Source organism: Symsagittifera roscoffensis, chromosome 2, assembly GCF_963678635.1.
Source record: "Symsagittifera roscoffensis chromosome 2, txSymRosc1.1, whole genome shotgun sequence".
In the NCBI taxonomy this organism is placed as follows: Eukaryota; Metazoa; Xenacoelomorpha; order Acoela; family Convolutidae; genus Symsagittifera; species Symsagittifera roscoffensis.
In genome coordinates this window covers 83,579,644-83,599,619 of record NC_087063.1, presented here as the reverse complement: position 1 = coordinate 83,599,619, position 19,976 = coordinate 83,579,644, and the positions used below count along the sequence as shown (strand labels likewise).

Here is a 19,976-nt window from a genome sequence, read left to right as displayed (position 1 = left end):
CCACAAGTAAATTAGAAGAATTCATTGCCAAAAAAATGAACAGTTAAACAGATTTATTTTTTAAATTTCAGCGAAATCTTTTATCAATAAATGATATAAATGCTTCAAGCTCAAAAGCTTAGGTTCATTTCTGAGATTTTTAAAAACATTTCGACAAATGCTTCAAATTTTTGAAACCGATCTATTTTACTAATCATTGGCAATAACTCTTGAATCTCCGTTTTAATTGAGAAATCAGTTCAACTCTAAGGTGAAATCAATGCTTCAATACTTTGAAACTAGTAATAAAAATTAATCCGATGTCTCAATATGTCAACCTCAGAAAACCTGTTTGAATGAATAATATAAGTTTCTAAATACTCATGAAAAAATACAGCAAGCTCATTCCTCAAATGTTAATTTTTTACCTACGAACTCGATCAACACCTCCCACTAACTACTGTTTTAGGGATGAAACGTGAAATATCTCGATCCACTAATTTAGCGCGTATTAAACTAGGGGCCCACATAAAGCTGAAGGTACCTGTTTTATATTTTTTAATTTCCTGTACTAACGCCGGATCAAATGGGTACAATCAAAAACTTAAAATTGGGCTTCACCTAAAAGCGTAGTTATTTCTAATGAAATAAGTATGAGTTAATGTTTTTAAGAGTTTGGAAATATCCCAAGGACAGAAGACTTTTCTTCCATTTTTAAAGGAGTAACCTTTTATCCACGGAGGTTTCTGTCGAACTGTTGCCTTGAGTAAAACCTTGAAATCAGATTCGAATGGGCAGTTTTCAAGAAAAGCCAAACAGTTTAAAAAAAAACGAACAAGAAATCAAAACCTTGTCTTTTCTGAAAGCTTAACTTTTTAGTATGAAAATTTGGGCGTAACCGCTGGTACAGATGAGCTTCTTTAAACTCCTTCTTTTGATTGAATCCAAAATCTCACATTTGGGTGGGTAATTTTCGAAGAAAGTCAAAAAATCTTCTTATAAAAGAGCTTAGCTTCTTATGCAAGAGGATTAACTTCTTACAACTCATTCTCTTCATTGAATACAAAATCTCAGATGTGGTAGGGTAGTTTTCGGAAACAGTGAAAGTTTCAAAAAACGGTCAAAAATTCACAAATATGACTTTTCCGAGGACGATAACAGTTTTTATAAAAAAAATTGGGCGTAGCCGCTAAAGCAGGGGAAATTACCTCAACTATTTACCATTTCTACATTTCTATAACAAAAAATCAGATTTGGGAGGACAGTTTTCAAGAAAAAATCGGTTGAAGTTTAAAAAATCGGTCATTAGTTTGACTTTTCGAAGGCCATTATTTTTTGTGGAAAAAAATTAGGGCGTAACTGCTTATGCAAGAGAACTTCTCAGAACCTGTTCTATCGATTTAACCCAATATCTTAGATTTGGAAAAGTTATTTTTTGTGGAAAAAAATTAGGGCGTAACTGCTTATGCAGGAGAACTTCTCAGAACCTGTTCTATCGATTTAACCCAATATCTTAGATTTGGAAAAGTTATTTTTTGTGGAAAAAAATTAGGGCGTAACTGCTTATGCAGGAGAACTTCTCAGAACCTGTTCTATCGATTTAACCCAATATCTTAGATTTGGAAAAGTTATTTTTTGTGGAAAAAAATTAGGGCGTAACTGCTTATGCAGGAGAACTTCTCAGAACCTGTTCTATCGATTTAACCCAATATCTTAGATTTGGAAAAGTTATTTTTTTGTGGAAAAAATTAGGGCGTAACTGCTTATGCAGGAGAACTTCTCAGAACCTGTTCTATCGATTTAACCCAATATCTTAGATTTGGAAAAGTTATTTTTTTGTGGAAAAAAATTAGGGCATAACTGCTTATGCAAGAGAACTTCTCAGGACCTGTTCTATCGATTTAACCCAATATCTTAGATTTGGAAAAGTTATTTTTTTGTGGAAAAAAATTAGGGCGTAACTGCTTATGCAGGAGAACTTCTCAGAGCCTGTTCTATCGATTTAACCCAATATCTTAGATTTGGAAAAGTTATTTTTTGTGGAAAAAGATTAGGGCGTAACTGCTTATGCAGGAGAACTTCTCAGAACCTGTTCTATCGATTTAACTCAATATGTTAGATTTGGAAGTTATTTTTTTGTGGAAAAAATTAGGGCGTAACTGCTTATGCAGGAGAACTTCTCAGAACCTGTTCTATCGATTTAACTCAATATCTTAGATTTGGAAAAGTTATTTTTTGTGGAAAAAAATAGGGCGTAACTGCTTATGCAGGAGAACTTCTCAGAACCTGTTCTGTCGATTTAACCCAATATCTTAGATTTGGAAAAGTTATTTTTTGTGGAAAAAAATTAGGGCGTAACTGCTTATGCAGGAGAACTTCTCAGAACCTGTTCTATCGATTTAACCCAATATCTTAGATTTGGAAAAGTTATTTTTTGTGGAAAAAAATTAGGGCGTAACTGCTTATGCAGGAGAACTTCCCAGAACGTGTTCTATCGATTTAACCCATTATCTTAGATTTGGAAAAGTTATTTTTTGTGGAAAAAGATTAGGGCGTAACTGCTTATGCAGGAGAACTTCTCAGAACCTGTTCTATCGATTTAACCCAATATCTTAGATTTGGAAAAGTTATTTTTTGTGGAAAAAAAATAGGGCGTAACTGCTTATGCAGGAGAACTTCTCAGAACCTGTTCTGTCGATTTAACCCAATATCTTAGATTTGGAAAAGTTATTTTTTGTGGAAAAAAATTAGGGCGTAACTGCTTATGCAGGAGAACTTCTCAGAACCTGTTCTATCGATTTAACCCAATATCTTAGATTTGGAAAAGTTATTTTTTGTGGAAAAAAATTAGGGCGTAACTGCTTATGCAGGAGAACTTCTCAGAACGTGTTCTATCGATTTAACCCATTATCTTAGATTTGGAAAAGTTATTTTTTGTGGAAAAAAATTAGGGCGTAACTGCTTATGCAGGACAACTTCTCAGAACCTGTTCTATCGATTTAACCCAATATCTTAGATTTGGAAAAGTTATTTTTTGTGGAAAAAAATTAGGGCGTAACTGCTTATGCAGGAAAACTTCTCAGAACCTGTTCTATCGGTTTAACCCAATATCTTAGATTTGGAAAAGCTATTTTTTGTGGAAAAAAATTAGGGCGTAACTGCTTATGCAGGAGAACTTCTCAGAACCTGTTCTATCGATTTAACCCAATGTCTTAGATTTGGAAAAGTTATTTTTTGAAGAAAAAAATGAGAAAAAAAATTCATAAATATTGAGAGGTATATGCAGTCACACAGGGGAGTAGGCCCTCTTTCAATTGAAAACACTTTTTCGGAAACCGAAAAAGTAGTCTTTGAGAAAAACTAATATGTTTGAGAAAAGTGAAAAATTTCAAAGCGTCTCAAAAACATTAAAATAAAAAACCCCATCTCATTCATTTTCATAATACCTGTTTTTATCAAACAGGAACTGTACAAATAGATTTGTATTGGAAACAAGTTTTATGTGGCGACGAAGATTCTACAATAGGTACCATAGAAGGGGAAGAAAAGATTGTTCAAGACCTGATTCTGCGTAAGAGTACAATTGAATTAATGGCAATAGACTCAAGTCTTTTCCGTTATTATTTCGCAGACCACAATCAGCAATTTACATAAAAATGTTGGAAAAACAAAATAATTGTGTTATTTTAGGGATTGGATTCTGCTGTCTATTTTACATTAATTCCCACATTTCGTGTAGAAATATAAACCCATCTCAATTTGTCAATTTGTCAGATAAAGAGAGGTCGAAGAAGCCTAGACTCTTAAGACTTTCCATCCTTTTTGTCCCCTCCATCTAACGGGCAACTTGAGGCGAATTAACATGGTTCTAGAGTGGAATTCACGAATGTGAAGAAAAAAACCGGTCCAAATATAAACTGACCAAAATTGCACAGAATATGAAAACCAGCCAGAAATATGTCAATCATCTTGAAAATGTTGTCCTCAGTTAAATGAACTCAATTTTCATTCTTCAAACTCAAACTTTGTAAGAAAAAATTGTACAAAAAAACGCAGAGGCGAAGCAGAGCTTTGCAACACTTGCCAAACAACACTAAGATAGCATTGTAAAATAGAAGACACGAAATGAGACTGAAGCAACTAAGTCGAAGAAACAACTTTTGAAAATTCGAAAAAAACTCTTGAAAAATTCCATAAACTTGCTGGAATAATTGTCAATTTGAGAAAAATATGGCAAGAAAAACAATCACCGCCGTTATGCAATATTCAAAATTTTTTACCGAGCGGAAACTAAGCCGACAATACTTTAGTAGACGCCAATTGAGCCGAAAACAAAATGATATCACAAGAAAATTATGAGCTGTAAAATTTAGATATTCGACGATTTACGCTGTATTCTCTGAAACACAGAAAAACAGAACAATCTATTTTGCTTAAGCGACGCAAACTAAACAAGTCATATACTAAAGGACGAACCCATTTAAAAAAACAAAAAAACTGCAAAAAATCAGCACATTGTACAAAATCAAAATTGGTTAACTTACCGACAGATTACAAAACAGTTTTCAATTGTAGTTAAAACTGTTAAAATAAAAAGATATTGATGCTTTGAAGTAAAAAATCCCTGATTTAGACAGTAAGCCGACAAAAAATAAGTAGACAAACGATAGTACGACAACTCAACTTTTAAAAAATAATTTCAACAGAATGAAAGAAAGAAAGAGAAGGTCCGGCCGGGATTCCAATCCTGGAACTTCTGTTCCGAAGGCATGTGCTTTACTTCTGGATCAAAAGAGAGGGACTTGAGGTTCCATTAAAAAGCAAGGTCAATTTCTTTCATATCTCAATAAAAACTGTCCTGCTGGGGATGAAACCCCAGACTTAATGCTCCGAAGTAGCGTTTTTACCTCTAGACCAAGTGGAAAGTGCCTTGTAAGGTGACGAGATTCAATAAAAAATCAAGGTACCAGGTACACATACATACATAATAAAAAAAGAAACAAGGTCCGACCGGGAATAAAACCCTCGAACTTTGGCTCGTAAGAAAAAAATTTTACGTGTAAAAAGTCTAGTTCCCGATTAGAAGACACTTGCTCTCGCGAGTGAAATTTTCCAACTGCTACGTATTATGGGTTGGCTCATATCATAACTCCAAATTTGATAACAGAAAGAGGGTATAGACACTGACCTCTGCAGGACTCAGCCACTGCCTCCAAGTCCTTTTCGTTCCTGGCAGACAGAACCAGATGAGCTCCGGCTGTGCTCAGTCTGTAGGCCAACTCCTCCCCTATTCCGGAGGATGCACCAGTGATCCACACAACAGCCCCCTTCAGATAACTATCTTCTGAAAAACAGACAAAAAACTATCATATGAAATAGACAAGCAGTAGGTAGCTGTATAGTTTTAACCCACGGGGGTTGAGAGCGGAGCGTAGTAACCATCTGGAATAAAAAAACTGACTCTTTTTCATCCAAAATATTAACAGCATCAAAAAATTATATTATATTTCAAATTAGTGCCGTTTTGTTCGACTGTATGTGATAAAAGGAGCTGAACGAACAACTAGAGACTAAGCATATTCGACAATCATCGCAAAATAAGCAAATTGAACACAGAAGCGAATCTGAGCTTCAAATAACTTGCGATACAACATAACACATCGAAAATATCGGAAAAACTAAATCTATCACAATGAATAGGGCTATTTTTGAAACACAAAAATGCCGAGACAATAGAATATGAAATTAGCATCGAAGATAATTTCTCTGGCAGTAACAAAGCCGAAAATACTTTGGCAGAAACACTTTAAGCCGAAAAAAGCCAACAAGACTCAAGACTTAGTTAATAGCCCCCTCACCCTCAAAACATTCAAAAAACTTTATTTTCTCGTCAAATGAAACACTATGAGAGAGCTAAGCCGCTATTATGTAGACGAAACCTATCAAGCCGAAAAAAATTGTTGTTATGATAAACTTGAACTAAAAATTCTATTAAGATTTTAGCATTTCGTGCGATCCAGAGGTGAGCATAAAAAATGTTTACATTGAAACGACTCCAAATTAAGTCCCTACGCCGATTACAAAAAATAGGTCGAAATCATTTGGGCAGAATAAAGTTTTTAAGCGAAAAAAAGTTGAATTCATTATAAACTGAACTTAAACTTACCATCTCTAATTTTGACCATTCTGTGAACAAAGTTATTTTCGGCGAAAAAGTCTAGTACCCGATTGCAATACCCTTGCTCATTGCAAGGGTAAAAACAATTTTTGGGGAAAGATGAAAAGAACAACGAAAAATATTATAGAAAAAATTTTCAAAAATTATCCAAAAAGAAGTTTTTTTTTGAAGTGTTTTGAATTTTTGATTCAAAAAGGGCGCAAAAATACTCAAATACGCGCAAAAACTAACGTTTAACATTTTAAATTGAGCTATTGTAAACTTTCAGGCCATTAAATTAAGCTATTGTAAGCCTGCTCGCGCGCTTTATTCACTCGAATTAAAACGAAAAATCAAAGATTTCAAAAACGGTTTTTCTCAGCATTTGACAAATTTTGAAATTTTTAACGCCGTTTGAATCACGACTGTAAGGGCTTTAACATAATATATCCCTCAAATATCTCCTATGATTATTTGAGGTACCTGATTTTGCGTGGAAAACAAAAAAAAAGGAGAAAAAACTAAAACATCCGAATACAAATTTTTTTCGCTTTTTCAAATGATCGGAACAATAAAATGAAAAAGGGGTTTTAAATTTTGAATTAGATCAGATCCGATTTTTTAATAAAATAAAAATTTAGCTCAAATTTTCTAAAATATCGCTCGTAGATTAGCCGGATCCAGTACAAAGCTGAATTTAAGACGCACATCAAATGTAGACAATATCAAAGACTCCGTCAAACTGGAAGACTTCGGAACAGTCTCACTCAAAAACAAAAGTCCAAGCTTTAGAGGTACACCTTATCGGTTAGTAACTCAATAAAAGCAATAAGTACGGAAATGAGAAAATTAAATGTGAAAATTGTAGAAAATGAAAACCTCAATAAAAAAATGCAAAGTTTCTCCCCATTTTCACTGGTCGGAACAACAATTTATTTCAATTTTTGCTCAACTGTGGAATTAAAATCATATTCAGCGTTTACATATCGTGAGAGAAAAAACAATTTCTGCAAGTTCTGGCGTGCTTCAATTGTTGGGGTCCTTCAAATCTAAATTAAATTAAATTAAAAATTCCAGCGGACATTATCAATGACATTTAGAGCAATTCAAATTTATAATCAATAAAATTTTGTCCGCCTAGCACTAACGCTAGGCACAAGGCCCTTACGATGTTGGCCCTAGATAAACAACTAATTAATCAAGTTAGCTCAAATTAATCATTTAACAACAAAAAAAGGTATTTAATAAAAAAGGTAATTAATGGTTGAAAAGAAACTATGCTACCTAAATTTTGAACATGTGAAAACCAAGAATAGTTACGAGCGACTACTAGACAATTACTTCACACTGATTTAAACTTACATAACATCTGATAGTAAGAGAATTTAAACATTAGAAAAGGACCGTCCAAAAAAATTCCCAAATTTGTTTGAAAATTCCATAGACAGTAGCAGCATGCAATGGCGCATCATAATCACGGTCACATTCTTTTGTAATCTGGATAAACTCTAATTTAAACATACGTATATTTTTATTCCATAGTATATCAATAACTATGAATTCATGAGAGGCGTGATCTTACCCGGTTTTCGTCCAAATCTCTCCATCAGTTTCATGGACACATCGGAGTCCAGAAATACTCCGGCTGACACCAGACCCCCAATGAGCAGAATCAACAGATGGGGAGAAGTTAGCAGGAGGAGGGCGGCCACTGCCAACCCTCCGAAGTTCAACATCTGATACGAGAGGACGAACTTAGAAGAAGACATTACTCTACCTGAAATCCAGTCTAAATAAAGACTAAATTATGCGAAAAACTCACATCAACAATTTATGTAACAAACAATAGTATAATTCGAACATAGAAAACATCCGAAAAAGAGTCAATGATCAAATAAGAAGATTGAATCACTCATAATTGCGCTTCGCTTACAAGTAATAGATTCCCAGTTTGATCGCCATTTTAAGATCTTGATTTCTGAAGAGATGCATTAAAACTGCTAGATACTAATATATCTATTTCACTTTCGCATCAAATGTTTGTTCATTTGTTATTTGTCAACATAAGTAAACAAATCACATGGAATCACATAAGAACTTAAAAGGACAGAACAGCAACATCTCTAGGTCTATGTTCACATGTTACCACCGACCGATCGATCTTAATCTTGCAAAGGGTTCTTGTCTGTCAATTTGCCATATTACGGAAACTAAGGCAGAAAAACCAAGACCTGTAGTATTCTTAGCCTTATTCACCTAGTTTGTCACATACTCAAATAACCGATGATTCCCTGAATATTATTTCATTCAATCTACCAGACCTATAAACTGCCAAAAAGGGTCAAATTAATTTTACCAATTTCCTTAAGACCACTAAATACCATCCATGAAAAACTTCAAGCATTCAAACTAGTTTATATAAACTAGAAGTCACAAATGCCCCAAACTACTGGCAAGTTTAATACAACGGCTCCGATCATTGTACTTTCAGGATTCAGAGAATAACATACGCTTATCTAACAGAAGCAGATGAGACTCTGAAACAAGGACAGAATTGTTAGCACAGAGCTTCTTGCGACACAAGAATTGTAACAACTTGCGATACCACACAAATAAGGTATTGCAAAAAACCGGACAAAACATAAGAAGAAAGCCATTGTGTCGATTAAAAAAAATTGAAAAAATGTGAAATTACATCTACAAAAATTTCATATATTTGTCCCGGAAAAAGTTCGGTTTGAAGAAAACACAAATATCGAGAATTACAATTGTTAGCGTTAAAACGGCAACAAAACCAAAATTATTGCGGTAGACGCCAGCTTTTTACCATGAGCCCCCTTGACACCAGCCTTGAAGAAACATTCAAAAAATTAAAAATTATTGAGCGGCAGTTAAGCCGACAGTACTGAGGTACACGCCTGTTGAGCCGAAAACAAAATTGTCAGCATGAAAAAGTTTTTGAGTTTGGAAATTCTTAACGTTTACATATGCACGCACGCACCCACCCCCCTCGGAAACGCTCAGAAGGATGAAAATCTAATTTTTCTTTTTTTCTCGCAAAAGAAGACCAATAAAACAATTTTAAAAAGTTAGCCGAAAAAAATGAGGCAAAAAAATCTTTCTAGCTGAACACAAAACAAAAACAAAACAAATCAGATTTGTTTAATTCTCAAATTACAGGAATAAATCAAAAACAAAATTAATCAACAAAACGTGATGTGGCAACTAATTTGACAAAAGAAGAGCAGACAGATATCAATCCAACAGTTTTTTAAACGAAACGTTTCCCGTTTGATTTAAAAAAAAGACCAGGTCAGATTTAGACCTAGGACCTTTGCAGTCCCAGGCATAGTTGTTAACTCAACACCAAAGTGCAAAACCTACGAAAATTGACTTAATACAATCCAAGCTTTCAGAACATTCAAATGCTTTTTCAAATTAAATTGTTAATCTGAAAGATGTTTATCTAGATTTGCTACCGCTTGCTACTACATCTAAAAATCGTTTGAAAATCATCGAAAAGTGGACAACCCCCTCTCGCAAAAAGATATAAAATTTTCTTTTCAAGCAACGCAATACTTAATGATTGGCCGATATAATGGAGGCGGGAGCTATTGGCACCAAATAAAGCTTTTATGCGAGAAATATGACAAAAAAGATTTTTCAAAAAAAGAAAATTGTATAAAATCAGGGATGATGAGTATAAAAATTATTCGGAATAATCAAAATTCTTTTAATTATAGTAGAAATTGCTTTGAAAAAATAATTTTTTGGCAACTAGGCCGAAAAAAAAGTAATCAGGCAAACGATAGGCTGATGTTTTTTTAGCGAACAATACGAAAGTTGTGCCTGACAAGATGTAGAAGTTGTAATTAAAAGGAAACTAAGCCGAAATAATTATAGCCGAATACCCAAAAAGCCGAATCTAAATTTTTAAATAAATCTGAAAAAAATTGTATAAAAAATTGAATTAAAATCTTGTTAAGTTCCTATACACGGTTTTTGCATACGAACACGCACTTAACTATTCGGGAAAATTCCGACAGTGCTTAAGTCGACAAACAAGAAGCCGAAAAAGGTCATCACAAAATTGATATCGGAAATCTATTAAGCACAAAATGGTTAGCACCTCAGATATAGCATACATCAAAAGTTACTAGTATTAAGCCCGTAGTTCAGCTTGAATTTTCAAAAATTGAACATGCCAGCAGCATTGAAAATTGAACATGCCACTAAGATTCAGTGATTTTTCAATTAAGTTGTTGGCCTGAAAAAGTCTATAATCCGATTTGATTATAGCAAATTGCGCAAATCGCGATCGTAAAGAACGCAGAATTAAATGGAAAAGAGTTGATTGACAACAGCAGTAGGACACACTCCCAGAAGAAGAATCAATGAGGAAGATAAAACTAAAATCATCAAAGAAACTATGAAATTGCCAATTTTCGAATCTCCAAAATTTTACAAAAAATACAGTTTCAATATCATTTATATTTGAGCTCAGGGCGACAATGATTTCAAAGCGCCTACGAAATATCCCTCAAAAAAACTATTTCAGTGATTTTTTTAGAAAAATTTTGTTTTAAAACCTGCAAGTTTGAATGGAAACCAAGTAGACAGATTGAATAAACCTGCGCTCACAAGATCGGCCGAGTAAAACTCAACAATTTACGACAGTGATTAGCCAATAGACTCAACAACTCAAAAATAATTTTAAAAAATTGATTGTTTTATTATAAAACCTTTTCAAATTTTTAAAGTAAAAATACATCAAAATAAAGCTCTTGGAATTTCAAGAAACTTTAATGATTGATAAATTTTAGCATAAATTAACCCAATTAGAGAAAACTGGATGAGCTCATTTTTTTCATTCCGCAAGAAATTCCGAAAATTAAAGTCCATTTTTGAAACTAAATGCCTCACTTTTGTGATTGAAGATCGTACTTTGCCTTTCATTTGGCAAAAGAAATTGATATGAATTTGAAAAACATAGCCAACAAACAGTTGGAAAAGAGTCCATGGACGCAAACAAAAACAAACATATTGAATTTCAAAAAAAAAATGGATGCCCGAGAAACTCTTTGAATTTCCATAACAATTTGTGATTGACATTTTTATTAAATTAGTCAAATTGGAGAAAACTGGATTAATAGATAAATTGTTTATTCCACCGGGAAATCTCAAAATTAACTTTCACTTTCAAAACTGGAAGTCGATCACCTTTTTTGTGATCTTTGCTGTTCGATAGTGGAGTTTTCCTTTGTTTTAACAAAGAAAATGAACGGAACTTAAAAAGAAATCAAAAGTCAAACCGCGAAAAGATAAAACAAAAAAAAATCATCGCGACCTATAGAAAAGTCACATAAGCCACTAAATCAAAATAATAGATAAAATACTTCGAGCGGCCATGGCGGAGCGTGTAAGGCACGCGTCTCTCAACTTGAGGTTCGTGTTTTGGAACCCCACTTGGGTCATGGTTGGAGGGGTCCCAGTGTCATTCGCAAAAAATGACCACCAGAAAATCATTGCAAGCTCTAGCTAAGAATTCTTATCATATCATACAGATTTCGGTAAAAGATAACTACTTTAATTTTCTGACTGTGTACAACTTACCTTAGCCAAAAATACATAAGACATTTTCCAATGAGGGCGATGGACATTTGCTTTTACAAAGACATTCAGAATTAAACTCTAGTTCTTGCTCGATAGTAGATTGAAATTCCTTAGAGTGACAACAATTATATTGCTTTTTGCTTGGTTCAGCATTTTTCCAGAATTCTTCCTTCCTTTTTAATTTCCCATATCGCAAGTAATATTTGGTAGCAGTCAATTTGACATTCTACCGTTATACTAAACAAAGCACGAGTCAATAAATATGGAAAAGGAATGGCTTTGCTCAAAACAAAACATCAAAAATTTAACCGACGAATCAATTAGTATTCATTCTATTAAAATTTACTTTATTTAGCAACTACTTGCCTGATGGCACATCCCAATTGAAGCGTCTTTGGATGCATTTTGTTGCAATTACCAAATGAAAATATTCATTTACGGAAGTTAAAAGCTCGTTGCAAAAGGGTAGCATACGCTATTACAAAATACGGATTGGAGGAACGCAAACTGAATGCGATACTTGAACTAAATGACTGTGTAAACTGCAGGAGATTTACAGTTGTCGGACCAGAAGAGTATTACACCCGGTTGGATTACGGATTGCCATTTCGCAGTTTCGGGTTACAAATGTCATAAAATAAGCTAGCACTAGTTCGACATGAAATCCAATATGGCACGATACGTTTCAGTCAAAATAACTCTTTTACTCAGTCTAAACTGCTTTCCAATACTGACTGTTTTCCATTAAGCTTTGCATTACATGATAATTTTCAGTTATTTTCAACAAAATCTGATAAAAGTCCACCTTTTGTAATTAAAATTTACATATTTCGCATCTTTGCAAAAAAAGGGGAAAAGAGCGACACTTATTCCTATTCGCTTCCCGGACCAACTTCAAAAAAAAACATTTGCCATTTTATCTAATTTATCATTGATTTAACTTTCTAATTAAATCAATGATATTTCTAATTATCTGTTATTTCTAATTATCTGAAATTACCAGAAGAATCCTGAATCCTTCCAAGACACTATTTTATAAAAACCCAATTCTTTTTTTCACAAAACAGTTTCTGCGAATTTTTTTGCAAAGCCGCAATTTGAAATGAAGCCCAAATTCGAGGAGCAGTTCTGGGCACACAAAATGCACAGTGTGAAGGCGAAGATTGAGGAGGAGGACTATTGGATCCCCATCATGCGAGACCTGGAGACAGCATGCAGGGACAGTCAGTTCAGAAAGGACTTCTGCCGAGGGGGCGAATTCGAGGTGTTCCAGGTGGGCCCACGATATAGTATAGACTAATTTCAGTCAATGAGAAATTAATTTTCTGTTTTTATTTTGGCTAAAGCATCACTCGAGACTGGCAAAATTTAGAGTCATATCATTTGGAACTTAGCATCTTTGAACGAAAAGTTGAAAATTCACAAACAAACAAGGATAGCCGGTTGCTGTGTGTACAGTCACGGGACTTTAGTTTTCAGCCAGAAAATGACCGAAAATTTTTTCACGTTTGTGCAATTTTCTTTATATCTAATATAGATTTACGGTTGAAAATTTGACAATAGATGAAAATCTTTTTTAGACGATAGCTGAATAATAACCATAAAAATTGATTTTGAGGCTTCGTTTGGCCATTTAATTAGAGAGAGACAGATATGTGTTCTTAATGCCAAAACTTCCCTGCAAACAGAACAAGCACTTTGAAATTTTGGACCTTAAAGTATTCGTTGGAAAGCTTAAGATTTCAGCTGGGCCCTCATATAGGTATTCTTCACATAAGAAAGAACTGAAGATTTTGTTAAGCTTTTAGACACAAGTTGACTGAAATTTCAGCAATTCATATGGTTAAATGCACAAAATCTGAGTTAATTTTGTTCCGTAGCTGAGTAACTTCTTATATTCCTTTTTAAGAAAGGAAAAACTAATAAGATGGCCTAGCTGAGAACCTTAGCTTTCCAACGAATACTTATAGGTCCAAAATTTTAAAGTGCTTGTTCTGTTTACAGGGAAGTTTTGGCATTAAGAACACTTCTCTGTCTCCCTCTAATTAAATGGCCAAAATAAGCCTTAAAATCATTTTAAAATAAGCCTTAAAATCATTCCAGCTAGTGTCTAAAAAAGATTGACCGTGAATCTTTATCAGATATAGAGAAATCTGCACAAACATGAAAAAAAAAATTCGTTCATGTTCGCGCTTAAGAACTGAAGTCGCAACACTTCTGAGTCCCGTGACTGTAGCACAGAATATTCCGACCACATCAGAAAATTTCGAACAAAAAACAAGAAAATATCCTCATTTTTTCTACTTTTTTTAAGAGCGGGATGTGGAGCTATTAAGAACTCCACAATTAGTTTAGTAATGTTTTACCAAAAAAAACACAATTCGATTGAAAAATCAAATTCGCGCTGGAAAACTAAAAATCAAAGTTTTCTTGAAAACTGGAACAAATAATAATATTCGAATTCGATTTACTACCAATCGGCTCAGAAAAAAATGTCCTACGCCATGGTTTGCTTTTCGAAACAAAAAGCGAAAAATTATATGCAGGATTTAGCTAATTATTTTCAACAATTTAATTTATTTCATTCTATGCGGACTTTCTGAAAACAGAGCGGCAAAAACACCTTCTACTTTCTTTAGTTCTCTAGACTTCAAAGGCTTAAAAGATTGTGCATTTCGCTCCATTGTCTATAAGTAATGTAGACCTAGCAGCCCCTCCCCCTCCATTTTTGATGTGATGTTGTTTTGCAGGCTGTGTTTGGACACGTGGAGAAGAGTGTGATGGGGGAGGTAAGAATGATTGGACAATTCAACAAGGAGCTGAAAAAAGAGTTGTTTGAGAAGACGAGGATCAACTCCAAACTAAACAAACTCGCACTCCCATCTATCACTGCACTATGGTCACTCACATCAGGTATTATTCGGATGCACACTCATATATCAATTAGATAGCGGAGGTGAAGTGGCTAAGGTCTCCACCTCTATTCATAGAGGTCGGTGGTTCAAAACCCTCCAGAGTCTATGCTGGTTGCTTGAAGATGAGGAAATATTACCCAGCCCAAACATGCGTGCAGCTCTTAACCAGGGGTACAACAGCAGTTCTCCGTAAGAGCTGAACAGACGTTGGATCTTTACTTTGTGGACAAATCGCCATAATGATTAGAAGCCCATGCACAGAAAACAAAACACAATCATTTCGGTATTGACATATAAAATGAACAACAAAAGATGAATTTAAATCTAGCATGTCTACGCAAAAAGCATCAAGAGACGCCTTGATGTTTACTTTGGGTATGAAACTAATCGATGTATTGTTGCAAAATAAACAAGTGTGAAACAGAAAATCAAAACTCTTCAAAATTGCTCACGATCTAAATAAGAGATAATTACTTTTCTGAAAAAACCATGAAAATGGCAACGATGTCGGAACACGATTCACTCTAGTAGTGATTTTATTGTACTGGCAATTCATTTTCGATGTGTTCGTTTTGGTTCATGATATTGCAGCCGATGGTGGAGTCAATTACCATTGAAATAGCTATGCCTCCTGTATTCTCTTGTATTATGTCGTGTGTGTGTGTATCTTCAGATACTTTCACGATGGACTACAAGGCACTGCTGAAGGAACACATCATAGAGTACATTCTGTCCTGGCTGGGACCCCTCTACTGCAACGAGCAGTTCCTCAGCGAGGACATCCGACAGAAGATGTTCGGGGGGTGTCTCAGCATCATCTGGAACTCCCTCAGCTCAGATCCAGACATGAAGTTCCCCATCAGGTAACAAAAAAACGGGACCATAGGACCAGGTCCACTATTTTCAGCGTAAAATCTTGCACTTGGAATTGGACAACAAAACAACTTGAAAAACGAATTGATCAAAACAGAGGATGTCATAAACAGAATTAGGTAAGATTAATCTTAAAATGAAGAAATACTCATTAGTTCAAACTGCGAACTGTGGCTTCCTCTCTAGATCTAGCTCAAAAACGTAAGCTTTTTCCGTTCGACAAAACGATGCATTTTAGTTCCAAGGAAAAACACTCAGCTCCAGGTCCGGATAGATTACCAAAATTAATGATACTAAGCAACTGACGAGATTCAGAAAACACCAATTTTTCCGTCAATTTTCATTCGAGTTGGTGTATGTTATACCGTTGTGTGTTTCAGGAAGCACATGGCGCCCCACATAGAGATTATTAAAAGCATGTCGGAGGACTTCCAGTTCGACCAGAGAATCCTGGCACTCACTTGTCTGCTTCTCCTCACAGACCACGAGAGGAAGAGCGACTTCACCACCACCTCCGCGGACCTCAACATCCTTGTGCAGGCACTACACGAAACCATCAAGGTATGCTCAATGCATCATCAGCAAAAACATAACACTTATAATTTTTTTCCAGACGGCCATCTAGCTAACTAAAGCCCGATATTTGCTGGAGTTAAAGAAACATCTGCATCTGTTTGGGAAGTTTCAGGACTAATAAATTGGATAATTAATTCATTAGTACTTTTATATCTAATAATTCCAACTTCATATATATTACATTTCAGAGCAAGGGTGCAAATGTGGTAATTTCAAACGCCACTTACAAACTACAAGAACTTCTTGTAGTCTTCCTCAACGTGTCTGAGAATGACACCACAAAAGACATCTTGATAGACTTGCAAGTGAGCGAAGCTCTTCTCACACTTCTAGACATACACACACTGCACAGAGACCAGAAGATTCAGATTCTACAACTGCTACACAAACTCAGTTTCAAAGTCAGTCAAGTCCATTTTTATGCAAAACTGGCAAAATTTCATGCCACCGCCCACGCAGATAAAAGAGTCGGAAGAAACTTTGGATTCTATTTTTTTTCCATGCAGTAGCAAAAACTTAAGTGGGTCGAATGATGAATCATAAATGATCACCTGTCACAGTTTTTACTGCATAAAAGCGTATTTGAAAAAATTTCAGAAATTGAAATGTTCGCTTTTAGATAATTTTGATTTGCGATTAGATAGTCAGTGACACTCGATATTAGTTTCAACAATTAAGCAAACTATAATTTTTTGAAACATTTTAAGTAACCTATTAAACAGACATAGCTGTTTCAGGTCAAAGCGAGGAGTGACTTGTCTAATTTCGTGCGACACTCACTGGATGATTACCAGAGAAAAAGTAATGACTACGAGATCACAGAACTCTGCAAGCGCATCAACTTCGAACTTGAGGAGAAAAAACGACTGCATGATTCGGCTGTCAAACCACCAGAAGAAAAATACAAAACACCAAAACACGTGAGTATTGTTTTCTGACGATTCGCAATGTCAAAAATTGCTAATGTTTTGAAAGCATATTAAATATTTGCATATATTATGTACTCATGATTAAAGGACAAGCGTTTTCTGGATATATCGGAGCCAAAACTCATTATACAAGATAAATCCGAAAAAAAAACTACTTTTTTCTCGACTTGTTTCGAATATGGAACCTGTAAAAAACTAGTCTAAAATCTTGAGTTAATCTGAGAACTTCAATAAAGCTGTGTTTTTCTAAGGTGCTGATATCCTACAATTGGTCCTCTCAGCCTCTCGCGTTGAAACTGAAGTCGACTCTGAAAGCGAATGGAATTCGCACTTGGATGGACGTGGAAAACATGGGATCCGAGATTCTCAGTTCCATGGCTGAAGTGAGTCTCTTTATATTCTTCTTAAAACATTATTGGAAAATACAACAAACATACAGTCTCAGAACTCATAAAGAACTCAATAAAACAACGGGGGAAAAACAAGAACTCAATAAAATAACGAATTTGCAAGGAATTTTCTAGTTTCGTAGAAAAAAAACTCGAAATCGCAGGAAACAAAAGTCCTAGATTTCGGTTCAAATTTTGTTCGTATTCGTCAATTAACCTATTAAGCCTCCCTATATCCTTCCGCTAATTAACAATTAGAATATCAGTTTTAATCATGCAACTTTCAATTAAAAGAGAAAATGCTTATTACTAGACAGACTTACTTTCAAAATATTCCCACCCCTCTACTCTCCGAGCCCGACTCTTCGAAATTTTTTAGTGGTCACTTTCTCGTTTTGTATCAAATAATAGAAGAAACGCTCTCCTTTCAGGCGGTTGAGAATTCATTTTGCGTGCTTGTATGTGTGACTGAAAAGTACAAAGAGTCATCTGCGTGCAGATCAGAAGCGGAGTATTCGTACAATTTGAAGAGGGACATTGTGCCCCTCATGATGGAAAAGGGATACACACCATCAGGTTCGCTCATATGTTAAGGATCAAACAATTGGAACAGACAGAATAAACTATAAAGGTCGAATGACTTAACTGGAAAGCTAGTTTTCCAGACAAAAATTATTTCTGTGTCGCTTGAACCTTCAAGTTGCATGCAAAATTAGTTCAAATATGACAGACTGTTTTTTTTCTGTCTGTTTCTACTTTTCGCAGCTTTCTATACACTCCTCAACAATCATTTTTGACCTTGAAGAAAATTAATAGCTTATCATGAGTTGTTGGGATAAACTTAGGTTGGCTTGGGATCTTGTGTGGGACGAAGAAGTACTACAAATGGTTCAATGAGGCCACCGTTGAGTCTTCGTCAGGCGGTCTCGTGTCTTACCTGCTAAACCACCCATCTTTACAGCAATCAGGTACAACAAAATGGTTGGAACTTTCTGTACCACTAGCACTATTCTGGATTGTACTAAAGTTTGGCATTAATCTATGACTTTCGTTCTCGTTTGAGCAGAAATAACATCTCCAAGTAATGAATACTTTAAAAACTCACGCAAATTCCTGTCATTAGAACCAAATAGGTACACAATAAGATTAAAATAAAAACAATCAGATGAATTTTTTTAACCGATCAAAGGAAAATGCTTTTTTAGTAGACACGGACGTACTAGAAGATTTCATAGAAGCTTCCGTCAGTAGCATCGCAAACAGTGCACCGAATGGAATCAGTGTCGATACTAAGGCTGTTTTCCTCGACAAGCTCGAGAATAGCTCCCTGCAAAATATTGCAAAACATTTTTCGGAATTCGACGAAGAAATGATTTTCTACCTACAGGTGTGGATACTTCGAAAATATTTCGATTTTTCAAGGCCGAGAGTTTTTAAACAGCGTAATTTGTTTTAGGAAATGGAGAGGCGGTCGCCGGACTTCTTATGGAGTACTCTGGAAACACAATACGGAATGACATTCCAACAGATAGTCAAGTTTTGTGTAATTCTTAAAGGCATCGCTAGTAGCTGATTTAATTAAAATTTAACTTTCAATGCCATTTTTTACTGATTATTGAGCAAGGAGATTGCCTGAGCAGTTTTTGCTTGGAACTTGGAAATGAGTAACAGCAATTGATCTGCAAGATAGAGGCGAAGCGGAGCAACACTTGTGATACAAAGCAAGCATCGCAAGCTAGCGAATAGAAAACCAGACTGAAACCACCAACTAGAAAATATAATTTGAAAACATAGCCAACAGACAGTTGGAAAAAGACGGTCATTGAACGCAAGGAAACAGAAAGGAAAATTGACTTTTTTGAAAAACTTCAACTGTATAATTTAAAGTTGAAAAAATAAGGCCTTACAGATCTTTGAATCTCAAGCACAACTTATGATTGACAATTTTTATTATTAAAACTTACTCAATTTGGATGACTGGATCAATAGTTGAAGTTTTTTTCTCTACGCAGGGAAATCTGAAAATTCAAATCTACCTTCGAAACTAAAAGTCGATCACGTTTTTGTGGCCATAACACTTTTGTTGTTCGATACTGGAGTTTGTCTTCCTCTTAACAGAGGAACTTCAATTGAACACAAATTTTGCATATTACTTAGACTACAGGTTATCGAGTCATCAAAACGAGATGATATAGAGAGTTGCAAAAAGTTTGGAAAGACAAAACAAATTAAAAAGAACAACTGTCTAGACATCAACAGAAATTAAAACTGAAAAAAAAAAACATAACGTCGAAAGTTCATAAAGCTGAGTTTCCTTCAAAACCTATAAAATCCGGAAGTTCATCGCAGTATATATAAATTGGACAAGCATACTCATCGGATATTCGACGATCTCGCATTTTTAAGTTGTTCTGACAAAAAAATCATGGTGTTTCTGTTTCAGATTTTGCATGCGTCGTAAAACACTGATTGCTCACTTCAATTAATTCTGTCTGTCCGAACTTTTTGCTACTAAATATACAGTAAAAACTTTACACCCGGATCG

At 34.9% G+C, this 19,976-nt stretch overlaps 2 protein-coding genes across 4 annotated transcripts in view; one reads left to right on the top strand and one right to left on the bottom strand.

The window, feature by feature from the left end:
- Positions 1-19,466, bottom strand: part of LOC134840672 (dehydrogenase/reductase SDR family member 7-like) — a 37,558-nt gene extending 18,092 nt beyond the window's left edge. The window contains exons 1-3 of the mRNA XM_063856639.1: positions 19,396-19,466; positions 7,719-7,913; positions 5,168-5,323 (exon numbers count right to left, since the gene is read on the bottom strand). Coding sequence (XP_063712709.1) covers positions 5,168-5,323; positions 7,719-7,905 — 343 coding nt within the window. The 5' untranslated portion in view covers positions 7,906-7,913; positions 19,396-19,466. The remainder of the gene's footprint in view (positions 1-5,167; positions 5,324-7,718; positions 7,914-19,395) is intronic.
- On the top strand, positions 11,836-19,015 carry LOC134839490 (uncharacterized). 3 transcript variants are annotated; one of them, XM_063855064.1, is made up of 12 exons: positions 12,404-12,559; positions 12,858-13,022; positions 14,500-14,662; positions 15,338-15,527; positions 15,918-16,098; positions 16,302-16,514; positions 16,851-17,033; positions 17,294-17,425; positions 17,863-18,007; positions 18,277-18,399; positions 18,637-18,818; positions 18,888-19,015. In XM_063855064.1, the coding sequence occupies exons 2-12, from the start codon at positions 12,891-12,893 to the stop codon at positions 19,002-19,004; spliced, it is 1,761 nt and encodes a 586-aa protein (XP_063711134.1). In that variant the 5' UTR covers positions 12,404-12,559; positions 12,858-12,890; the 3' UTR covers positions 19,005-19,015. The 3 variants fall into 3 exon arrangements, with proteins under 3 accessions (XP_063711133.1, XP_063711132.1, XP_063711134.1); XM_063855063.1 differs by having other exon boundaries at positions 11,836-13,022; positions 18,640-18,818; XM_063855062.1 differs by having other exon boundaries at positions 11,838-13,022.
- Positions 19,467-19,976: the final 510 nt, after the last annotated feature.